We start from the raw sequence: 22,567 nt of genomic DNA, 5'->3' as shown, positions 1-22,567 counted from the left end.
CACACAGTAAGAGGTGAAGTACCTTTTAGGAATCTTCTCTGCTCATGGAAAGTGGAGGATAGGGTAGATTTAGTTAATCTCAGTCTTTTCCATCTTCTCTAGCCCCTCTTCCCCTGGTATGAATTGATTGTCTTATGTTTCTGGAAGCTTTGCTCACCATAAACAGCACTTTGTGGTCCCTACTGGCAGTGTAGCTGGCATTTGTACCATAAGATTTTTGAATACCAGGGAGTAGGTAATGATAAGAGGAATGAATTGGGGGTCCCAGGAACCCTGCCTAACTGATTTAAAACTACTCACATACTAACCTTTCATGGGAGTCAAAATTGTGTTGTTTGTATTTCCTTTTTTAAAACAGCGTCAATTTTGGATAATTTATAAATTAGATTACGAGAGTTTGTGACTAGAATATTAAGGAGTGTCTTATCTGGAAGTCTTAACTGCCCCGAAAGGGTAGGAAAACAGCACCCCAGATTTCAAGACGACTTAAAAAGGACCTGATCTGATAATGAAAGCACCTGTTTCACATATATGAACACATTAGCACAGTATACCATGTTTAAGTAGAGTTGTTTTTCTGTATATTTTTAACAACATTGGCAAGGTAGGATAACCAAAAACACTGTTTTTTCGCCTTGAAAATTTATTCTTAAGAATACATAAGATTGTTATTTACCCCAAAGTGTAATCCTTATCAAAGCCTACTGTGTTTAGGCCTGAATCACCTGCCAGTATGACTGCTGCGCTGAAATGGTTACAACCAAGGTATCAGGTGGGCACTGGGTCCTATGTTTCTTTCAACTGACACGTCATAGGAGCACTGCCTCCATTCCTCAGTGTTCCTTTATTATTTCCTCCATTTCTCTTTGTTTCCTTTGTTTGAGGTTGCATATTTCTTTAATCAAAGGTAATGCCCCTCTTTTTGATACATATTTCTCTTTTCTAATCCATCTTTCAGTCTCTGCTAGAGTGATCTTTTATTTTAATGTCATTGCTTAACTATTAAAACTAATCCCTCTCTAAGAATAGTTTGTTCTGTTAAACTTAAGTCCACTAACCATTTCATTATCCATTGTTCAGATAAGCATGTAAACTAGCTTATAAATACTTCCCTAAAGACCCAGAACTTACCTGTCATTGAAGTTGTAAGTCCTTTCCTCCCAAGGAAGGCAGTTCAAATCTACCAGCCACTCTTTGGAAACCCTATGTGGCAGTCTACTATATACTATAGGGTCGCTATGAGTCAGAATTGACTCGACGGCGACAGGTTTGGTTTGATTTTTTAGTAGTGGTATTCTAAATGACTGGCTTAAAAACAAACACGAACAAAAAAACCTCTTGATAGGTTGGACTAAACCAGTGCCACCCAGTGCTGTCGACTACCATGTTATTAAATGTCATTAAACATACTGCTCTGTGCTCTGGATTCCTAAAAATTTCAGTTTTCATTACTCCAGTCTCCATTGGTACTAGGATTTGTTTCCAACTCTTATTTCCTGAAACTGCCACTTTGGGTTCTTAGTCTGGCAATAAGATAAATTTTTATTCAGTCTGTATTAAAAGTTAAATAAGATTGACAGATAAGCTGCTAGCTCAAGTCCCAAGAACCAGAGGTGTGATGAACAGGAGGCCGCTGCAGGATTTAGAATAAGCAAAAAGCTAGAACATCTGCTTATATCTGGATGCAGGCCACACCCTCAAGGAAACCCCCTGCAAATGATTGGCTACTCACAGCAGATCCCATCATGGAGTAATAACATATAAACACTGAGAATCAAGTTGACACACAATCTTAACCATCACAATAGTCATGGAACATATAAATGGAAAAGACTTCAAAACCTTGAAGCAGTAAAGTTTAGTGGTTTGGAGTCTAGACTGTGGGCTAGGCTGCAGGAGTTGGAATCCTGGCTCTGTCTTGGGAAAGTTATTTAGTGTTTCTGTGCTTCATTTCATTGTTTGTTTTCTTGTTTTTAACCTGTATAATGGAGATAGTGATAGTACCATGCCCTTCAAATAAAGTAATAGAGTTAAATAATTTGTATATATCATCAAAACCAAACCCAGTGCCATCGAGTCGATTCCGACTCATAGCGACCCTATAGGACAGACTAGAACTGCCCCGTAGAGTTTCCAAGGAGCGCCTCGTGGATTGAAACTGCCTACCCTTTGGTTAGCAGCCGTAGCACTTAACCACTACGCCACCAGGGTTTCTGAATTTGTATATATAGAGTGTTTAAATAGTGCTTGGTGTATGGTAAATTCTTAGAAATGGTGACCAGTTTTTTTAAACTAGCTCTGCGGACAGGATATAAAATATGCAGTGTAAAAAGGAATATGTACTTAAAAACAGTACATCTTGATTTAGGGTATTCCCACTCTTCGTTGTCCTTCTAGCGAATTAGGTACATGTTGCATTGACTGAGGTTCCCTGAGTGGCACAAATGGTTTAGTGCTGGATTACTAATCTAAACATTGGCAGTTTGAACCCACCCAAAGGTACCTCAGAAGACAGGCCTGCCATCTGCCGCTGAATGGTCACAGCCTTCAAAACCCCGTGGGACAATTCTACTTTGCAACACATGGGGTCATCGTGAATTGGAATGGACTCGTGTCCTTTTCCTCCTATTCAGTGTATTTTAAAGAAAGTAATTGTAGTTTAACTGTTGTTTTCGAAATAATGATTTGTTCTTTGACATGCATGAGGGGGATGTAAAATGAAGTCTATGTTGAAGGAGATGTGTCCACTAGGAAAGTGGGTACTCCATTTTTATAATTCCCAAGAATGGGGGAATTTGTTTGATACAGTAGCCCTATTAAAAAAAAAAAAAACTTTGTTTTTTAGCCCTATTAGATTAGTTAAAATAAACATTAAGGACAGATGGACACTTGAGTATTTTTGTCTGTTGTTTTACAGGCCTATTTTTTATTAAGGTATTATATTACATAAAACTCACCCTTTTAAAATATACAGTTCAGGGGCTTTAAGTACAGTCACCGGAGCCCTGGTAGCACAGTGGTTAACAGCTTAGGCTGCTAACCAAAATGTCGGCAGTTTGAATCCACCAGCTGCTCTTTGGAAACCCTATGGGACAGTTCTACTCTGTCCTATAGGGTTACTAGGAGTCCCAATCGACTTGATGGCAATGGGCTTGGGTTTTTTTAAGTACATTCACACTGTTGTGCAGCCATAACCACTATCTTAAAAGATCTTTTTAGTTGAAAAGAATTTACATTTTTGTTAAAATCTTTGACTTTTCCTTAGAAATTAAATTACGTCAAGCCACTTTTCTAAAATAAACATAGCAGTTCAGTGTTTCTTTCCCAAAATAAAAAATTGTTGGCATGTGATGAATATTAATGAAGCATTGCTTTACTTCTTAAAAGTGTTTTTTTTTTCTTTAATCTTCATGTATATACACTCATCCTCAAGTGTGTGCTCATACACATACACCCTGAGGTGTTTTAATTAAGATAAAATTCATAAAGCGCTTAGATTAATGCAAAAACGTAAAAATGTTCCCCTCTGTCTACTTAGACGAAAGTTATGTTTCTGTTGACTAAGCAGAAAAATCATTAGCGATCTTAAAATTGTGAACTCCTTAGAATAATGTAAAGAATAGAATATGTTGCCAACATCAAAATCCAATAAAGCTCACTCAAAAACCAATAAAGCTCAGACCTTTAATATTTCTGTGAGAGGATTTTTATTTAGTATACAAACTTGTACAAAGTTTATTTTTACTATAGTTTAAAAAAGTGGTTAATAGGTGATTTGTCTACTTATGGAAAAACTGACAATTTTTGTGAAATATCTGAAGTTAATAATCAGGACTGTGAGAGAATATTGCTTTATAAAACATTTAATTTGTAAGAGGGTGCTTGACAGTGAGGGTCTGAAACATACCTAAACAGAAAACTTATAAATAATCTGTATGCATTAATAATCTTACTGAGATTTGGAGCTGAAACACAGCAGGCCTGGAAATGTTGACTATGAAGCTCATCTAAAATTGAAATGTTTTGAAAAACTTTGTTATTGTCAGATTTCTTATTTTAGCCTTTAATTTCCTTTTGACTGTCTAAATTGGAGCATCTTGGACCAGAAAGGACATTGTTGGATATCTCTATTATGAGTGGTGTGTTTGGGATATGCTTATTGCGATAAATAATGTTTGTGTGCACATATATATTAATGTTTCAAAATGATATTATCCATCTGAACAGTTTTGAGCATGGGTAAAGAAGTGTGACTTTTATTTTGGGTGGAGAAGTTAAACAAAAAAACCAACGAATGTTTGCATTGGTAGCATTTAATAAATCTGTTTTTTTAAACTTGTATTTTAAAGAAAATTTAAATTTGACCGATTTTAGGTTTTCTTGTACAACTGAAGTAAGTTCTGCTTTTAGCGCTGTAACAATGTGGAGACACGGATGTAATGCTGAATTAGAGCCCCTGGCTCTGACTTTCCAACAAGGATCTGAACATTCCTATTTGCAGTGTCTTGACTTCAGCTCTTCTTGGACCCAGAAGTAGGATTGCTTTTGCTACTTGATAGATTTAGTCTAATTTAACACAGGTTTTGTGATTAGAGGCATAAAGTATAACTGTCAGCATCTTCCTAAAGCAGAACAGTATTCCAGTAATGAAATTTCTTGTTTTTAGGGATTCCCAAAAGTGTCAGTGGCTGACCGATGGAGTGCTCTTAATACACACAGTAATAGGCCTCACCTTCTGTTTCTAAAGTATTTAGTTCATCATTTTTTTTAGATAATGCGATATATCATTGTATTATAGAAAATCATGGAATAATCTTGGGGAGAGAAGCAGATAAAATGAGGATTGGTAGCATTTAAATGATAAAGTCAACCTTCCAGGATTCGGTTAATGCAGAAACATAAAAATGTTCCCTTCTGTCTAAGCCATCAGTTTCTCGTGTAGTCCCTAGAGGAAGTGGCTGAAAAGTCATTTCCACCTAATGGGTTGTTAGGTTGCCTCTGTACAGTAAGTTGGTGGTTGCAACCCACTTCCTCTAAGAGAAAGGTCCATGTCTCTAAAACCCCATCGTAACTGACACTAACTCGCATTGCTCTTGGCCCCGAGCTGTGATAGCAGGCCTGAGCGGGCTTAGAGCAAGGAGCCACCGATGAGGAGTGTGGCACCAGAGGGAGGCTAGAGTCTGGGGTGGACTTTTTGGATTTTGCTAGTGGGTTCACAGAAAAAAAAATTGTTTTCCTTTTCTGAGCCTTGTTCATGTAGTTTATATCATTGTCAGTGATGTTACTTAACTTGGCAAAAGCTTATTAAAAGCCCTGCAGAGCACCATGTCATTGGAAGGTGTCCTCACCTTACATAATATCAGGGCTGTCAAATATTAACACTTACTCATGAAAGTCTCTGTTAGGTAATTAAAAGTATAGTTGTAAATATAGTAAATAAGTAGACCATTCTTTAGTTCACGTTTTTATTCAGCTAATAAACTGTTTTTGTTTTCTTTCTTAAATGAGAAGCCAGAAGAGGGCACATTAGTCTTTCAAAAATCAGTTTGGGAGCCATTTGGCCCAATTCAGTTACAATTACTGTAAATTAGGCAAAGAACCTGTTTTGTATTCATAAGGGTCAGAAGTGAAGTATTTAGTTGGTGCCAGCAGTTTAGAATGACAGAAAATATGAAAGCAGATTAGCATCCTTCCCTTAGAAATTTTCAGTATGTCAAAACCTGATTGCTCTTTATGACTTCTATACTTTGATGTTTCTGTACATGGAGGGAATTGGAGAAATTTTATTGGGCATGTATTTTATTTCCTATACGTTATCTTTTTGAATTTACAGATATTACCCTACTTCTCTTCACAAAAAAGTACGACTGCAGTCCTTGCAAGTTGTAGGCAAACTGTACTTTTCTGAAATGTGTACTGAAAAATTGGTGAGTGCTGGCAGTAGGGAGGGGGACAACTACTAACTAAGGGAATTGATTAGTAATATTAATTATTTATGGCTCTTCCCAGCATCCGTTTAAAATGAAAATGGATAGCCGGTTTAGATACCCAGACCCTGGCCCTCCCTAGCTTCCTTATCCCTCCCCATCAGTTTCACGCTCAGGAGTGTGTAGGAGGGTCTTGCTTCATCAGTTGGCTTGGACTTCTGTTCCCCACGTGAGGCTCTACTTTCGAATGTTGGAAATGCTCAGGAGGCCTTCCTCAGGAAACTGCCTATTTCCCCTGGCCCTCCAAAGGGATGTGAAACAAGTTCAGGATTTCCCTTCATTCCTGAAGTCCTTTACCTAGAGCATCGTCTTGCATATATGTCCATTTGTTTAGTTCTCAGCACAGTTCCGTGCCCCTTACAGTTACCACAATAGTATTAACAATTGTAGGCTCAGGACTCTTGGGTGAGGCAATAAGGCATCTTTTTCTTTGATGTGTGCAACTCGTAGTGACCCTCTGGGACAGATTAGAACTGCCCCATAGGGCTTCCTAGGCTGTAATCTTTGCAGGAGTGGATCGCCAGATCTTTTCTCCCTGCCAGAGCTGCTGATGAGTTTGAATCGCTGACCTTTCACTTAGCAGCTGGGCATTGAACCATTGTACCACTAAACAACAACAACAACAAAATACAAAGCCACTGCCATTGAGTCGATTCTGACTTATATTGACCCTATAGGACAGGGCAGTACTGCCCCATAGGGTTTCCAGGGAGCAGCTGGTGGATTCGAACTGCCAACCTTTTGGTTAGCAACTAAATGCTTAAGCACTGTGCCACCAGGGCTCCATGCACCACTCAGGCTCCTTTAATAAGGCACCTGGGGTGCAAAATTTAGGGAGTCAATCCATGAAAGAGGAGTACAACTACACTTGAAATTTAACTAATTCTAGAGTTAGAGGCTGGGCACTTGTGCTTTTGAAAAGTGCCACAGATGATTCTGACATACACCTGTTCTCTTTTATATTTAATAGAAAAGGATTTTGTGTTGCCTTTTTGTTTTTGTTTTTTAAGATGTAGAAACATTTGGCTCATAGCTGAAGATGAGATTGTGCTGTGAAACCTTGTTTTCTCAGCAGATTGATGAATTTCACCTGCAATATACAGACTCCCCTTTCCTTGCCCCATCCAAGATATCTAAGTAATAAAAGATGTACCATCACTATTTGCTGTAATTCTAAATTAAAGTTAGAGTTTCACATTTGAGGCATTATTTGCGCACATCTTACATTTCTCCTCTTCTTTGTGGGGAGCCCTAGTGGCACAGTGGTTAAGCACTTGGCTGTTAACCGAAAGGCTGGTGACTCAAACCTACCAGCTACTCTGCAGGAAAAAGATGTGGCATTCTGCTTTCATAAAGATTTACAGCCTTGGAAACCCTATGAGGCAGTTCTACCCTGTCCTATAGGGTCAATATAAGTCAGAATCGACTGGATGGCAACGAGCTTTGGTTATTCTTTGTTTTGTTTTTATTTTCTTTCTTTCCAGAAGACTCCTGTGTGCACAGAGCCTCCAAAATTTTAACTCGGGTATAATAACATCACACACAAACCATCTTTAGTTGCTGATACAACACTACCACTTTATACTACATTAGGCACCAGAGGTTCCACCCATCCTCATCATTAACTCTTTAAAACCAAGCAACTAGGGTTAATTGGGCAAAAAAAAAGGCAAAAAGTAAAGTGTTTTAATGAATTGATACATAGAATCTAACATCATTTTCATGGAGGTAAGTATTGAAGATTATGTTTTGGAAGATAGATAAATATTGTGTAGCCTAACTCTACAATGTGTTAAATAATCTCTGATTAAGGAATAAAAAGGCTGAATTTGTCAGTAGACCAGTAGTCTAGAAGCTACTATTGTCCAAATACATGCCCTCTTAAAATGCTACCACTCCTGCTTTTATCTGGAGTGTACCATCTGGCAGTTGTGCCTCAGTATTAAATGACTTGAACACAGGTAATACATTTTACAATTAAATTAATACTCTTACATGTCCTACTTATGATCAAACATAAAATATAAAACATGTTCACTGTCAGCCCTGTGGATATTCAGATTATGTTTCCGTGAAAATCATATTGAATTGTGCTTTCCGAGGCACTGATCTATTTATGGTTCACTCAAGTGGAACATATAATTGTCCAAATAGTGTAGGAAACAGCTATCTTACAGAACTATGAGGTGCTTTGCTGAGAAACAACTTGTTCTCTGGTGTTTTTGTTTTTCTCCCTGTTTGGACATGTTTCTCAAGTGTCAGAAAAATCTGTGGTCGTCTATACGGGGGTCACCCTTCTCTATGAGTCAGAATTGACTCAAAGGCAACTGATTTTCTTCTTCCTGGATTATCTAAAATGCGTAATGTATTCTAGGTATTGGTGTCTTCTATGCATGTGTTCTGAATGATGAGCGATAAATGCAGTAAAACATTGTTGGTTGCTGCGTTCTTCCTTTCCATTCTTCATGGACAGGTAAAGTTAGCTTGTTTGCATTTGACCATCCAGCGATTTAATAATACATTGGCCTGTCCTGTGGTTCTCATGTTGAAGAGATGGAAGCTGTACTACATATGGAAATGCCCCCTAAGTCATCAAAGATAAATTCAAATATAGGAGTTTTGATCTTATCTTAATATATTACTTAATTTTTATGTATTAGCTAGGTTACCAGGGTTCTTTAATAGTCTGACCATTGAATTCTCTTCCAGGTACAGGAAAGCAGATTGGGAGGATTTCATCAGTCTGGGCAGGGTATTCAAATTCACTCCCCATACTACTTTTTACCTTCACTGACAGATAAATTGAAGGAGCCATTCATTTGGAGACGGTGTTAGAAGGGTGTGTATTTTATTCTCAAGGGCTGCTATGTCTGCTACTTTCATAGCTTTTGCTGCACCTTGCAACAAAGAAAAGGGAATATTGAATTTCTACTTCTTTGCTTTTGATCCTGATAAAGTTATAAATCACCACAGCACATGCTATTATGATTTAACCCTTCAAATTACTTGAATATGTTTAGCATTGAGCTCATATATATCCCTGTTGACTTTGCTTTCAGAATTCAGCTAGGAGGGATAGAACTTTAGCAATGAAGGCGTGGATGCTCTGTCTATGATTAGGCAACATACATTTTAAAGGTGTTCAGTTGTGTTTATATAGTGTGGATGGATGTTTCAGAGGGTAAAGTTTTTACGTGTAGCTGTCTGTGAGGTATGCTTCTGTTGCGTGCTCTTAGTTAATTTATATTATCCTGAAGTCACAACTTACTCAACATTTTTGGTAGCACTTGAATCAAGGAGATAGGGAACAACTTGAAAACTGACATTAAGGAAAAATTCTTGAAAAATATGTACTGTTTTTTGACATTTTAATGAATAGGAAGTAAGTCATTTTATAGGCAGACAGAAGTATTATCGGGATGCCAAAAGATGTATATGTTGCCTATAGCAGTGCACATGCCTGGCTCTTGATAATGAGTCTGCCTCTCTTTCGAGACCCACTGCTATGTAAGTGGGGTCCCTGGGTGGTTCAGGGGGTTAATATATTCAGCTGCTAACCGGAAGGTGGAAGGTTTGAGTTTACTCAAAGTCACCGTGGAAGAAAGGATTGGCGATCTAAGTCTGAAGAATCAGTCATTGAGAGTCCTCTGGAGCACAGTCTATTCTGACGTGCATGGGCTTGCCATAAATTAGTGTCGATGGCGACTTTGTTATTTGTTTTAAAAATAAGTGATCTTTTGGAACAGAGAAGTTAGTAATGGTGGTGGGAACATATTCTTTCCCATAATACAGGGAGAAGAAAGGTCAGAATGTACTATTGTTTGGAAGAAAAGCTAGCTAGGCAGGTGGCCTTAGAGAAGGGTACTCACTCGGAGTGTGTCTACACCATGTCTCTCCTGTAACGGTGAGTTGATACTGCTACAGCTGAGACTGCTGGGAGTGTTTACTTCCTATCATTCTTTTATCTGAAGTTGGTTGACCAGGCAGTGATTTCTGTACAGCAATTTGCATATTTTGGCAATAAATACATTAATGTAAATTTTGTTGTTTCCATTTTCAGGTAGTTATTTCAGGAATTTTTAGATAATGTTCATAGACAGACATTTTAGTAACTTCATTTGAATTTTTTGAAATTCATAAAATATTACAAAAGTTATGTCCACTAAAAAGCTTTCCCTGCTTTCATTTTTCCCATTATGATTTTAACATAAATTCACTATTGGTATCCTCTTGGCAGTTTAAAAAAGAGAAAAAAAAGTTTCCATCAAGTTGATTCTGACTCAGCGACCCTAAACAAAGTAGAACTGCCCCAGAGAGTTTCCAAGGAGCAGCTAGTGGATTCAAACGGCTCACCATTTGGTTAGCAGACGAGCTCTTAATCACTGTGCCACCAGATTTTAATTTCTCAGAAAGTTGTTACGGAACCAGAAATTTGATAGATGCATATAAAGTGTGTAGTAAATCATGTGAATAGGAGCAGGGATTTTTACTTCTGTCAATTATCTGTGCTAGTGTTATGAATTTTTTGAGTGTTATGAATATTATAGTAAATGATTTTTGCTCTCTCCAGGTATGAATATAGGGTCTTTTTAGATATGTGTGTGGCACGCGTGCCTGTACTGAGAAACAAATTATTGGTTTGGAATCTTTAATTATTTAATGAAGATTTCATGAGATCTCAAAATAATAGATTTAAATCCCCCAAATTAGAAGGGACACAATAGGAAAATTGGCATGGAATGACAGAATATTATCTTTATGTGTGAGATAAATTATGATATTTAAAATACAACTAGGTTTATACAAATAGCAGATTTATTCTGTACACTAAAGATTACAGCGGGAAATGATATAAAAGCTCATGCTGATAAAGCTTGTGCCTTCTGATGTGTAAAGCAAATATCTAAATATATATGTGTATTTGTGTCCATGTACAGAGCTAAAGGACACCTTTCCATGAAATAATGCATTCCTTTAGAATCGCTGTAGATTTTTATAATTAAAAAAAAAAATTCCTATTGTAGCCTACATCAAAAGGGCAGCCAGGTTTTTTTGTGTGTGTCTGACTATACATATGCATTATAAAAAAGTGAGTCTAGTGTAATTACCAGTTTGCAGAGCGAATTCCTGCAGGGTTTGTACTCTCCCCATTAGTAAAAGAGATAAGTTGAAATGTATTAAAATTTCACTGTCCAACTGGGAGTTTTTGTTCACAGTAAATGTGTTAATGTTTCTTCATTGCTTGACTGTTTGTGTTTAAATTTAGGCAGCATGCCCAACAGGGACAAAATTATAGGATAAAGCTATGTATAAAAGAAAATCCTTCAGAGAGCACCAATAAGGATGTTTTAAAAAAAAGCGCAGTTACATATAATCGTACATGGCCGTAGCCACAGAGAAAAGTTTTATCTGTCTATTTCAGAATTATTGGAATTTTTCTTTCCCTTGTGTAAGCGTTAAGAGGACCAAGCTTATGCCAATAGCTAATACACTTTGATGTAAAAACATCTATTATTTTATTCAGTGTTACTTCTGTAAAAAGAAAAAGAAACAATTCCTTCTTGTTGTCCTTATGATGAAGAGAGGCTAATAGCATTTTGAGAGAGAGGTGATAGATCACGTTTTCTTTCCGTGTAGCGGAATTCTTTCTTGTTAAGAATTCTAATTACAGCCTGTTATATTTTTGGAGCATTTTTCTCTACTTTTCTTCATTGCCATGAACTCAGTAAATACAATTATTCACCTAGGTGAGCTTACGTTTAAGAAAAATTAATCTACAGCCACTATCACCTAGTGTGAATATGTAATGAAATTCACAAATACAGGATAAAGGCTTCTGTTTCCCTGCAGTCTAGAAAGGGCAAATGTTGGAGTTATCTGTAAACAGTGGCTATGTCAGCTTTGGCCAGGGAATCTACCCTTTCCTTTCAAATGTTGAGAAGCTATCATAGTTTTTACTGTTCACCTTTTGTGATTTCTTCCACCTGCTTCTCTTTAAGTTAAAATGAAAGAGCTTCCAAATATCCATATACTGGGACAAATGTCTCCTTTGGTTTCACACAGCAGACCCGCAATGCAAACGGTGTAAAGATGGAAAAATGAAATGTAAATGCTCATCTCTAAATGTTGCTATCCTAGAAATAGTGTTTTGTAATTTACAGAGCTGTAGTATGTGTTGATGTGTGGAGACCTTTGTGTGTGTCTGGGCATGTGTTTTTGTTGTTTGGTTTCATACATTCAAGCACCTGTAGAAAAATGTTAAAAAGCCCTTTAAATATTTTCTGTTGTATATTAGCTTTCCTCTAGAAATTGTAATTTTCTCCTTAAATAGGTTAGTTCATTAAAAAAAAAAAAAAGTGTTTTAATTCTTGCTTCCTACACTGTTCTTTAAAAAAGTGAATTTTTAACTGTGATAGACCTTGAAGTCCTTCAGAGCCATTACTTTCTTTTGGCTAATTTGTAGAAAGGCACCATATGAAAATTGGATTTTTGATCTGATGGAGTGATTCTTGAGTTCTTATGAACCATTTATAGTCTATCAAGTAAATCCTTCTTAGTTCACGGATTATTGACCCAATGGACCATATTAGCTGCTTCGAAGCTGTTATAGCCCATTATGTTGATTCAGCTGACACACTTGTGAACCCAGTCCACATGCCCAATATGACATTAACATTGTTCTGGAAGATTCCCTTTTTTCCACAAGGCTTTCTATTTATTTCTTAATTTTCAAGAGTTAGCTCAAAGTTACTGACAAGCATTGCATAGGTCTCAATTTGCTCAGCGGTGTTGAAGCATTTGTTAGCAGCTAGATGGTCTGTTCCTTGCTGTCTTTCTCTATCTGTATGTGTCTCATTTTGTCTTTTAAATCAACGAATACCTAAAAGAAGAAAGAAATAGTGTTTTTCAACTCTCTTGGGCACATTTTACCCTTGGATGCTTATTGAGTCCATAGAATTTTGTGTGATTTCCCTGTGCTTCTGAATTTAGTCTTGGAATTTGGGGAAACCACTTTTTAGAAGAAATGATTACATTGTATGTGTGGTTTTAAAAAATTTATTACCTGAGAGGTTTCACTTTAAAAATTCCAGTGACTCTAGCCACTGGTAAAATCAAGATGTGCCTTCAGTGATTTATATGAAGCTCTAATGAAGCCAGTCCAGGTCTTAGCACACACCCCTGGGGAATCAGTGACCTGACATAAATAACGTATAAGGGGGCATATAGACTGTTCATCATATCATTATTATTATTTGCAGTAGATACGATTCCTGAGGTGATACCCACTCTTGGGCAAAGAAACATATTCTTTTATAATCAGGTATAATTATGATGTGTAGTTATATGTACAGTGGAAGGTATTTAAATTTCTGTTGAGATATGCTACTAATAGGCAACTCAGAAATCCCAAGACAGGTAGAGGTAAGACGATATAAAATAAACCAAATGTTCTTTGGGAATGCCTTGTCTCACTCTTTTCAGATTTTGGCTGTTATTGTTGTAGCCATGTAAAGAATCCAGAGACTCCTCAAACTGTTCTGAATAACTCAGTTATCTAACGTTTACCACTTTGTTTTTAGAAAATTCTAGTGTTGATTGTTAACAGCTTACTTAGCTGTTCCCATGCTTTTTCAAGTTGCGTAAACCTCCACCGGTCCTTTTTCCTTTCTCTGTAGCTCCCTCCACATCTACTATTTGGTCTTAAACTCTGCTTGGAACTGGAAAAAATATTTGAGGTGATCTCACTGAGTAGCAGAGCAACCGCAGCGATTATTCAGCTCCTTGCCTCTTATACCCTGGCAGAGTGGAAAGAACCTCAGATTACTACCTATGGCCATTTAGGGACATCTCAGAGCCTTGTTTTCTGCTGTTAAAAAAATCTCTAATTTCAAGGATTTTGATAATTTGAGAACGTCCTTGGATTATGCAAGCTTCGTAGCAGTCTACAAATCCAAAGTATTCTGAGTTTCACAAAGGCTACCTAGCTGACCTGGATAATCAGAGTTGTCATTTGAAATGATAAATTCTGAAATACAACAGCTCTCTCCCTTTTTTGCTTCACTGGGGTAAATTCTTTTCTCTAACATAGAGGAGTAAATTTAGCTAAAAGGTCACTCACCTTCCACTCTTGCTGGGTAAGTGGATAGATTATCGTGCTTTGGCATTTGAAATAATGTGGCTGGCTCCTTTTATAGAGGGTAAAGAATCGGAGGACTCCTTCACTTACAGGCATCCTTCCCATGCTGTCTGTGAAGGAGAGGCCTCGCTGACTTAGAGTGATGTCTTCCACTTAGCACAGCTTGGGACAAGGCTTGAGCTACTCCCACATCTCTCTTCTTGGCCACCAAAATATGGGATCGTCATGCAAATCAGTCGTTCTTCACAGGACTGAAGTTACTTCTGAAATACCAGGGCATTATCTTGTCCTGCTCCTTGCTTAATAAGGCGTAGTTTCTTTGTAAAGTGCTCGAAGGTTTACAGGTCTTTCTGCAGCTCATTATAAATCCGTTCCTTATTAATGCTGTCCCTATCATATTATATTAGTAATTGTTTTCATGAATGCCACAGAGATATGTAATCATATTATCACCTTTCAGATTGCATTAGTGAAAATGGATAAAATGTATATCAATGGACTACAAAATTGCTGATTCAACACTTAGGTAAAATGAGATGAGTATTACTTAGCTTCCATATGATATCATATGTGTTTTGTCTCCTAGTAGAAAGTTATGTATTGAGTAAATGTAGACTGAGTTTACTTGTCAGAATTTGGTTATTTTTACAGTGATCTAATCCCTATTTTCAATTAGATGATAGGTATGTACATGAAAAGAGAATTCTCTTTTTAGTTTTGTTGTCACAGCTGCCAAAAGTAGTCTGTAAAATTTATATATGCATACAGGCAATAAATGGAGTATCTTAATTGTCAACTCTTAGGTAAGAAAATAAAATGTTTCTCCCCCAGTTGAAATGCCTTTTCATTTCCTGTTTCCTTAATATTACTAATTGCCTAACAAAATAGCTTATATTACCATAAAAAAAAAAAACTTTTTTTTTTTTATTTTTTATGGTAGGCCTAATTTAATTGAAACACACACACACACACACACACTTTCCAAAGCTTGCAGCTTGCGTATGCTTTGATGCCATAGAAGCATGGGTATTTTCTTTATATAATTGGCTATATCCTGCTGTTGATTTTTATGCTGAGCTCCTAAATTATTTAAATGGGGTCTTCCCTCAATGGTGATTGATAGTACGTTGTAATCCTAAAAGGTAATGACTTAGAGATACTTATTGGATCCATGTCTGTGAAAATTTATGTGGCTTTGTATACAGCCCTTTCTCCGTGTTTGTGTTTATATTCACGCATAGCCCTAGCAACTTTCACACACATATGTAAGCATATACCCAGAAGTCTGTGGTGCCCCCTTTCCCAAACAAAATTTGTTTCTTCGCTTTTGCTGAAGTAATTTTCAAGTGAAATTTCACAGTAAATTGAGGAATGTTTTGCTTGTATTCATGACACAGTTCATTGTTGCCAACTTTTTGCATAGTCTCTTGGATTTCTTTACTATCTTGATAATAAGTATTCTGAGTTAGTAACTGAGAGTCCCCCCCGCTCCGGGGGTTGCCCAAAATTCATTGAAGGATACCCTGGATTTTCCAATAAAAATGGCAGTGGATTAGAATTTGTCAGTTATAAAATGGATATCTTGGCTTTTAATTCTTTCGTAGTAGAATGGATTATCAAATTTAAGCAGCAGTGAAATTCATTTCTTTGTTCATCCTCCATTTATTCATTTATTATTTGTGTGTTAGGGTCCTACTGGGTGAAAGTGAGCTATCATGCTGCATTATGTCTCCTGAGAGCTGATACTTACGGGATTGAATGGTTTCACACCAATAAAATAAAGTAGTTGGTGCTGTTGGATATGCCTTTTAAGGAAAACTCAAAGTGAGGTTTTAAATCTTGATTTTTTAACAGTAAATTGTGTTCAAAGGCTACTTTTTCCCAATGAATCTGTATTTCAACTATTTCTGGTGTTTTATTATGAGGCTTCTATACAGCCGTGGTCAGTCAGGTTGATTTACCTAGCAGTAATTTTTCTCTCCTGAGGTTTTATTGAAATTTGACCATCTTTGAGTTGCCTATCTTTCTGTCTTGTCCATATTGTCTACTGTTTAAATCAATGGCATTTGGCACTTGCAGTGGGTCTGGAATGACCCATGGGTTTCAGATCTTCCAACACAATCACAAGATCTAATGGTAGGCTTTCTGTTGAAAAGACAACCAAGAAATTTCAGCGCAAATAGGTACAAGAAAATGATCATTTTTATTAGGCTGTCATGTCTTCAAATGACATTAAAAATAATTCAACAAATCTTTTTTTTTAATTGCACTTTAGATGAAGGTTTATAGAACAAACTAGCTTCTCGTTAAACAGTACACATATTGTATTATGACATTGGTTAACACCTGCATGACATATCAACACTCTCCCTTCTCGACCTTGAGTTCCCTGTTACCAGCATTGCTGTCCCCTCCTGCCTTCTAGTCCTTTCCCCTGGGCCGTTGTGCCCCTTTTGTCTTGTTCTGTTTTATAGGCCTGTCTAATCTTTGGCTGAAGGGTGAACTTCAGGAATGGCATCATTACTGAGGTCAAAGAGTATCCAGGGGCCATACCCTCGGGGTTTCTCCAGTCTCTGTCAGGCCAGTAAGTCTGGTTGTTTTTTGTGAATTAGAATTTTGTTCTACATTTTTCTCCAGCTCTGTCTGAGACCATCTGTTGTGATCCTTGTCAGAGTAGTCAGTGGTGGTAGATGGGCACCATCTAGTTGTACTGGACTCAGTCTGGTGGAGGCCGTGGTAGATGTGGTCCATTAGACCTTTGGACTTATCTTTCTCTTGTATCTTTAGTTTTTTTTAATTCTTCCTTGCTCCAGAAGGGGTAAGACCAGTCAAGTATCTTAGGTGGCCACTCCCAGCCTTTTAAGACCCCAGATACTATTCACCAAAGTAGAACATTTTCTTTATGAACTATGTTGTGCCAGTTGAGCTCGATATTCCCTGAGATCATGGTTCCCACAGCCCTCTGCCCAGCAATTCTGTCCCTCACGGAGTTTGGATGTGCCTATGGAGCTTGCATGACCTTGCCTTATACAAGTTGTACTCGCTTTCCCAGTATTGTGTACTGTCTTACCGTTCACCAGAGTTACCACTTGTCTATTGTCTATTTAGTGTTTTTCCATCCCCATCCCACTCCTCCCTTGTAACCATCAAAGAATGTTTCTTTCTGTGTGTAAACCTTTTCATGAATTTTTACGGTAGTGGTCTCATACAATATTTCTCCTTTTGTGATTGACTTATTTCGCTCAGCATAATGTCCTCCAGATTCATCCATGTTGTGAGATGCTTCACAGATTCATCATTCTTCTTTATCATTGCGTAGTACTCCATTGTTTGTTGTACCATAGCTTGTATTTCTAGCATTGGGATTGCTGGATCATATGATATTTCTATTTCTAGCTTTCTAAGGAAGCGCCATATTTTTTGCCAAAGTGGTTGTATCATTTTGCATTCCCATCAGCAGTGCAAAAGAGTTCCAGTCTCCCCACAGCCCCTCTAACATTTGTTATTTTCTGTTTTTTTTTTATTATTATTTATGCCAGTAATGCCAGGGCAAGATGATATCTCATTGTGGTTTTGATTTGCACTTCTCTTAATGGCTAGTGATCCCAAGCTTTTCCTCATGTGTCTGTTAGCCAGTTGAATGTCTTCTTTGGTGAAGTGTCTGTTCATTTACTTTCCCATTTTTTAATTGAATTGTTTGTCTTTTTGTTATAGGGATGTTGGATTTTCCTATACATTTTAGAGATTAGACCTTTGTATGACTTGTAATAGCCAAATTTTTTCCCAGTCAGTAGATTCTCTTTTTACTTTTTTGGTGAAGTCTTTTGATGAGCATAAGTGTTTAATTTTTAGACGATCCCAGTTATCTAGCTTATCTTCTGGAGTTGTGTGTTGTTGGTTGTGGTTTGTATTCTGTTAATGCCAAGTATTAGGGCCTCTAGCATTGATCCTATTTTTTCTTCTATGAACTTCATAGTTTTTGGGTTTATATTTAGGTCTTTGATCCATTTTGAGTTAGTTTTTGTGTATGGTGTGAGGTCTGGGTCCTGTTTCATTTTTTTGCAGGTGGACATCCAGTTTTGCCAGCACCGTTTATTTAAAAAGACTGTCTTTTCCCCATCTGATGAACTTTCGGCCGTTGTCAAAGATCAGGTGACCATAGGTGGATGAATTTACATCTGGGTTCTCACTTCTGTTCCATTGGTTGATGTATATGTCGCTGTAGCAGTACCAGGCTGTTTTGACTACCGTAGCTTTATAGTAGGTTCTGAGGTCACGTAGTGTGAGTCCTTCTACTTTATTCTTCTTCTTCAGCAGTGCTTTACTTATCCAGGGCTTCTTCCCTTTTCATATCAAGTTAATGATTAGTTTTTCCATCTCTTTAAAGCATGTTGTTGGTATTTGGATCAGGATTGCATTGTATTTATAAATTGCTTTAGGTAGAATTGTCATTTTCACAATGTTGAGTCTACCTATCCAGGAGCATGTTATGTTTTTTCATTTATGTAGATCTCTTTTGGTTTCTTGCGGTAGTGTTTTGTAGTTTTCGTTGTATAGGTCCTTTACATTCCTGGTTAGATTTATTCCTAAGTATTTCATTTTTTTAGGAGCTAAAAAAAAAAAAAAAAAAATTTTTTTTTATTATAAATGGTATTGTTTTCCTGATTTCCTTTTCGTTTTTATTTTTATTGGTGTATGGGAACCCAACTGATTTTTGTTATGTTTGTCTTGTATCCTACTACCCTGCAGCATCTTTTTATTAGTTCCAGTAGTTTTCTCGTGGAGTCTTTTGGGTTTTGTATGTATAGTATCATATCATCCACAAGTAGGCACAGTTTAATGTCATTACCAATTTGGATGCCCTTTATTTCTTTTTCTTGTCCTATTGCTCTAGCTAGGACTTCAAGCACAATATTAAATAGGAGTGGTGATAAAGGGCATCTTTGTCCTATTCCTGTTCTTAAGCGGAATGTTTTCAGCCTCTCTCCATTAAGAATGATGTTGGCTGTTGGTTTCGTATAAATTCACTAAAACCAAACCCACTGCTGTCGAGTGGATTTTGACTCATAGTGACCCTATAGGGATTCCCTTTATTATGTTGAGAATTTTCCCTTCTACACCTATTTTATTGAGAGTTTTTATCAGGAATGGGTGTTGGACTTTGTTGAATGTCTAAAAGGAATCTCCTTTGAATGTTTAATTATGTTTTCAAGGAGCCCTGGTGGCACAGTGAGTAAGCATTTGGCTGCTAATTAAAAGGTTGGCAGTTAGAACCCACTCAGTTGCTCTGTGGGAGAAAGACCTGGCTATCTGCTTCTGTACAGATTACAGCCTAGAAAACCCTACAGAGCCGTTCTACTCTGTCACATGAGTGCTGTGAATTGAAATAAACTCCTGGGCACTTAACAACAACAATTAAGTTGTCACTTTTCTTATTTATTTTAACACCAAATAAGGTAGGTACTTTTGTCATAATTTCCTATTCTCAATTTTTTCATGGTTTTAAGTGGACAGAATTTCTTCATTGCTTCCTGTTTGGTGTTATTACAGTTATTAATATTGACGTGAACATTGCAGTTTAACACTCTCGTGGACCCTTAACTTTTACAGAATCTTTTTAATTGCTAATGATCACTTCTGAGGAAGTCTGTGGCCATTGTCCCATTAAAACTCAGGTTTATATTTTTTTTTGTATAAATACAGAAAATATACCCACCTCCCTAAAACTATGAATTTATATTACCATTCTTATGGCCAGAGTTAGATAGACTAGGTTGTTTTAAAGCTTTTTTGTAAGATACTTAAAAACTTGGGTCTTCTTGCCTCGTTTTGATGGATGAATGAAAAAATCATATAGTATAACAGGTGGATACACATTTACTTTAGCCATGTGTGAGCTTTATAACCAAATATAAGTACATTTCTCATGTATTTGTTTTGTTCATTTTGGTCTTAAATGAGATCAGTAGGTATTCACCAAAATGAAGAATTTCTTTGGTCCAGTTGGATTGTGACTTGGCTAAATTTAGGACCCAAATTTCTTCTACAAAGGCAGTATCATGTAGATTCTCCGGGTCTTAAGCTAAAACGGAAGGCTTTTCTTTTCAATTATTTGTATGTATCAGCCATATGAAAATGGGAAGGAAAATACTGTCCTGAAAATTATATAGGGAGAAATTCCCTTACTTAATCACTGTTACTGTCCTGTGAGTTCTTTAGCGTCTATTGCAAATTTGTACCAGTGTTTGACGTAGTGTCTTAGGTTGTCATACAAAAGATAAGTAAATGTTTGTGAAAGTTCTGTTTTGTGCCTTTGTGTGCCAGTCCCATCTTTTTGATCATGTTCAAAGTCCCTCTCTCCATCCACAACACTTAGGAGCTATTGCTTTGAAGTTACTCTGGTGTGTTCTGTGATGGAGCCCCTTGGTGGTATAAACAGTTAACCGAAAGATTGGAGCTTTGTTTGTACCCAGAGGCATCTTGGAAGAAAGGCCTGTCGATCTACTCCCCAAAACCAGCCATTTAAAACCCTGTGGAGAGGAGTTACTCTAACACACCTGAGGTTACCGTGAATTAGAATAAACCTGACAATAACTGGTCAGAACACACCACAGATATATAAATGAGCTCAGTAGTTGTTCACCAAAATATAGAATTTCTTTGGTTAAGTTGCATTGTGACTTGGCCAAATTTAGGAACCAAATTTCTTCTACAAAGACAATAATATCATGTAGATTCTCTAAGTCTTAGCTAAAATGGAGGGTATTTCCCTAGTCCTCAAAGTCATATCTTTGCTTTTTAACTTCAGAGAGGTCTTTTGCAGCGGATTTGCCCAGTGTAATACGTCATTTGGTTTCTTGACTCCTGCATCTGTGAGTGTTGATTGTGGATCCAAATAAAATGAAACCTTAGACAACTTTAATATTTTCTCCATTTATTATGATATTGCTTTTTGGTCCAGTTGTGAGGATTTTTTTTTCTTTATGTTGTGGTGTTATCTATACTGAAGGCTGTAGTCTTTGATTTTTATCAGTGAGTGCTTCAAGTCCTCTTCATTTTAAGCAAGCCAAGGTAGTGTCATTTGCATATTACAGGTTGTTAATGAGTCTTCCTCCGATCCTGATGCCACATTGTTCTTCATATAGTCCAGCTTCTCGATTATTTGCTCAGCATAACATACTGAATACGTATAGTGAAGGGCTATGACCCTGAGGCATAACTTCCCTCATTTTAAACCACGCCACATTCCTTTGTTCTGTTCGAATAACTGCCTCTTGGTCTATGTACAGGCTGCACATGAGCGTGAAGTATGACCTTGAGTATATCCCACCTGAATTGAGACACCATCTCAAGAACAGATTTGATGCATTGAACGTTAATGACCAAGGACCAGAGGAGTTCTGAGATAACACCAAGGACATCGTATATGAAGAAAGCAAAAGGTCATTAAAAAGACAGGAAAAATGAAAAGACCAAAATGAATGTCAGAAGAGACTTTGAAACTTGTTCTTGAAGGTGGAGTAACTAAAGTGAGTGGGAGAAATGATAACATAAAAGAGCTGAACAGGGCGGCCTGAGAGTACAAAGTAAAGTGTTATAATGAATTGTCAAAGACCTGGAGTTAGAAAACTGAAAGAGAAGAACATGCTTGATGTGTCTCAGGCTGAAATAACTGAAATAACTCAGGCTGAAATGACTGAAAAAATTGAAGCCTCAAGTTGCAGTATCGATGGATTCTATGGGGAAGACAACGCAGGAAGCATCAAAATTAGATGGAGCAAATACAGAGTCACTATACCAAAAGGTGATGAATTAATAACAATTGATTATAATGTGGAATCCTGGTGGTGCAGTGGTTAGGAGTTCAGCTGCTAACCTAAAGGTTGACAGTTCAAATCTACCAGCCATTCCTTGGAAACCCCATAGGGCAGTTCTGCTGTTTCCTGTAGGGTCACTATGAGTCATCAACTAGATGGCAATAGTTTGGTTTTTTTTGTTTTTTAATTATAATGTAGACTACTTTGTATCCTCGTGGACCATTTTCCAATTTTATGTATTTATGATCTCTGTATGACTTTCAAAGAAGATTACAATTTAGTAAGAAATTTGTTCTTGTTAGGAAGAAAAAAAAAAAGACGAGCTTGTCACTGAAAATCATTAAAACTAGACCCATTTCTGTTGATTTGATGCAAACTCATACCAACCCTGTAAGGACAGTAGAAATACCCCAGAGGGTTTTCAAGGATATAAATCTTTATACAAGGAAACTGCCTCCCCTTTCTCCTGCAGAGCAGCTGGTGGATTCGAACCTCCAATCTTTCGATTAGCAGCTGAGCTCTTTAACCACTGTGCCACCAGGGCTCCTTTGATAATCATTTACTGGCGATTAACTTTATACACCTAGATTATGCTACCTAAGTTTACAGTAGAAACTAGTACAGCA

General features: G+C 37.2%; 1 protein-coding gene across 18 annotated transcripts in view; it reads left to right on the top strand.

The window, feature by feature from the left end:
• The window catches only part of BNC2 (basonuclin 2), a 487,890-nt gene that overhangs the window by 276,293 nt on the left and 189,030 nt on the right, over positions 1 to 22,567 (top strand). Inside the window, exon 1 of one of the 18 annotated variants that reach the window (XM_049895251.1) lies at positions 18,806 to 21,928. The exons of the other annotated variants lie outside the window; for them this stretch is intronic. Coding sequence (XP_049751208.1) covers positions 21,854 to 21,928 — 75 coding nt within the window. The 5' untranslated portion in view covers positions 18,806 to 21,853. Of the gene's footprint in view, positions 1 to 18,805; positions 21,929 to 22,567 lie in introns of those variants that run through there. 18 annotated transcript variants of the gene reach the window in all.

Source organism: Elephas maximus, chromosome 9, assembly GCF_024166365.1.
Source record: "Elephas maximus indicus isolate mEleMax1 chromosome 9, mEleMax1 primary haplotype, whole genome shotgun sequence".
NCBI classification, from domain to species: domain Eukaryota; kingdom Metazoa; phylum Chordata; class Mammalia; order Proboscidea; family Elephantidae; genus Elephas; species Elephas maximus.
The sequence above is the reverse complement of the archived record's forward strand: the minus strand, read 5'-3'. Positions and strand labels throughout refer to the sequence as shown.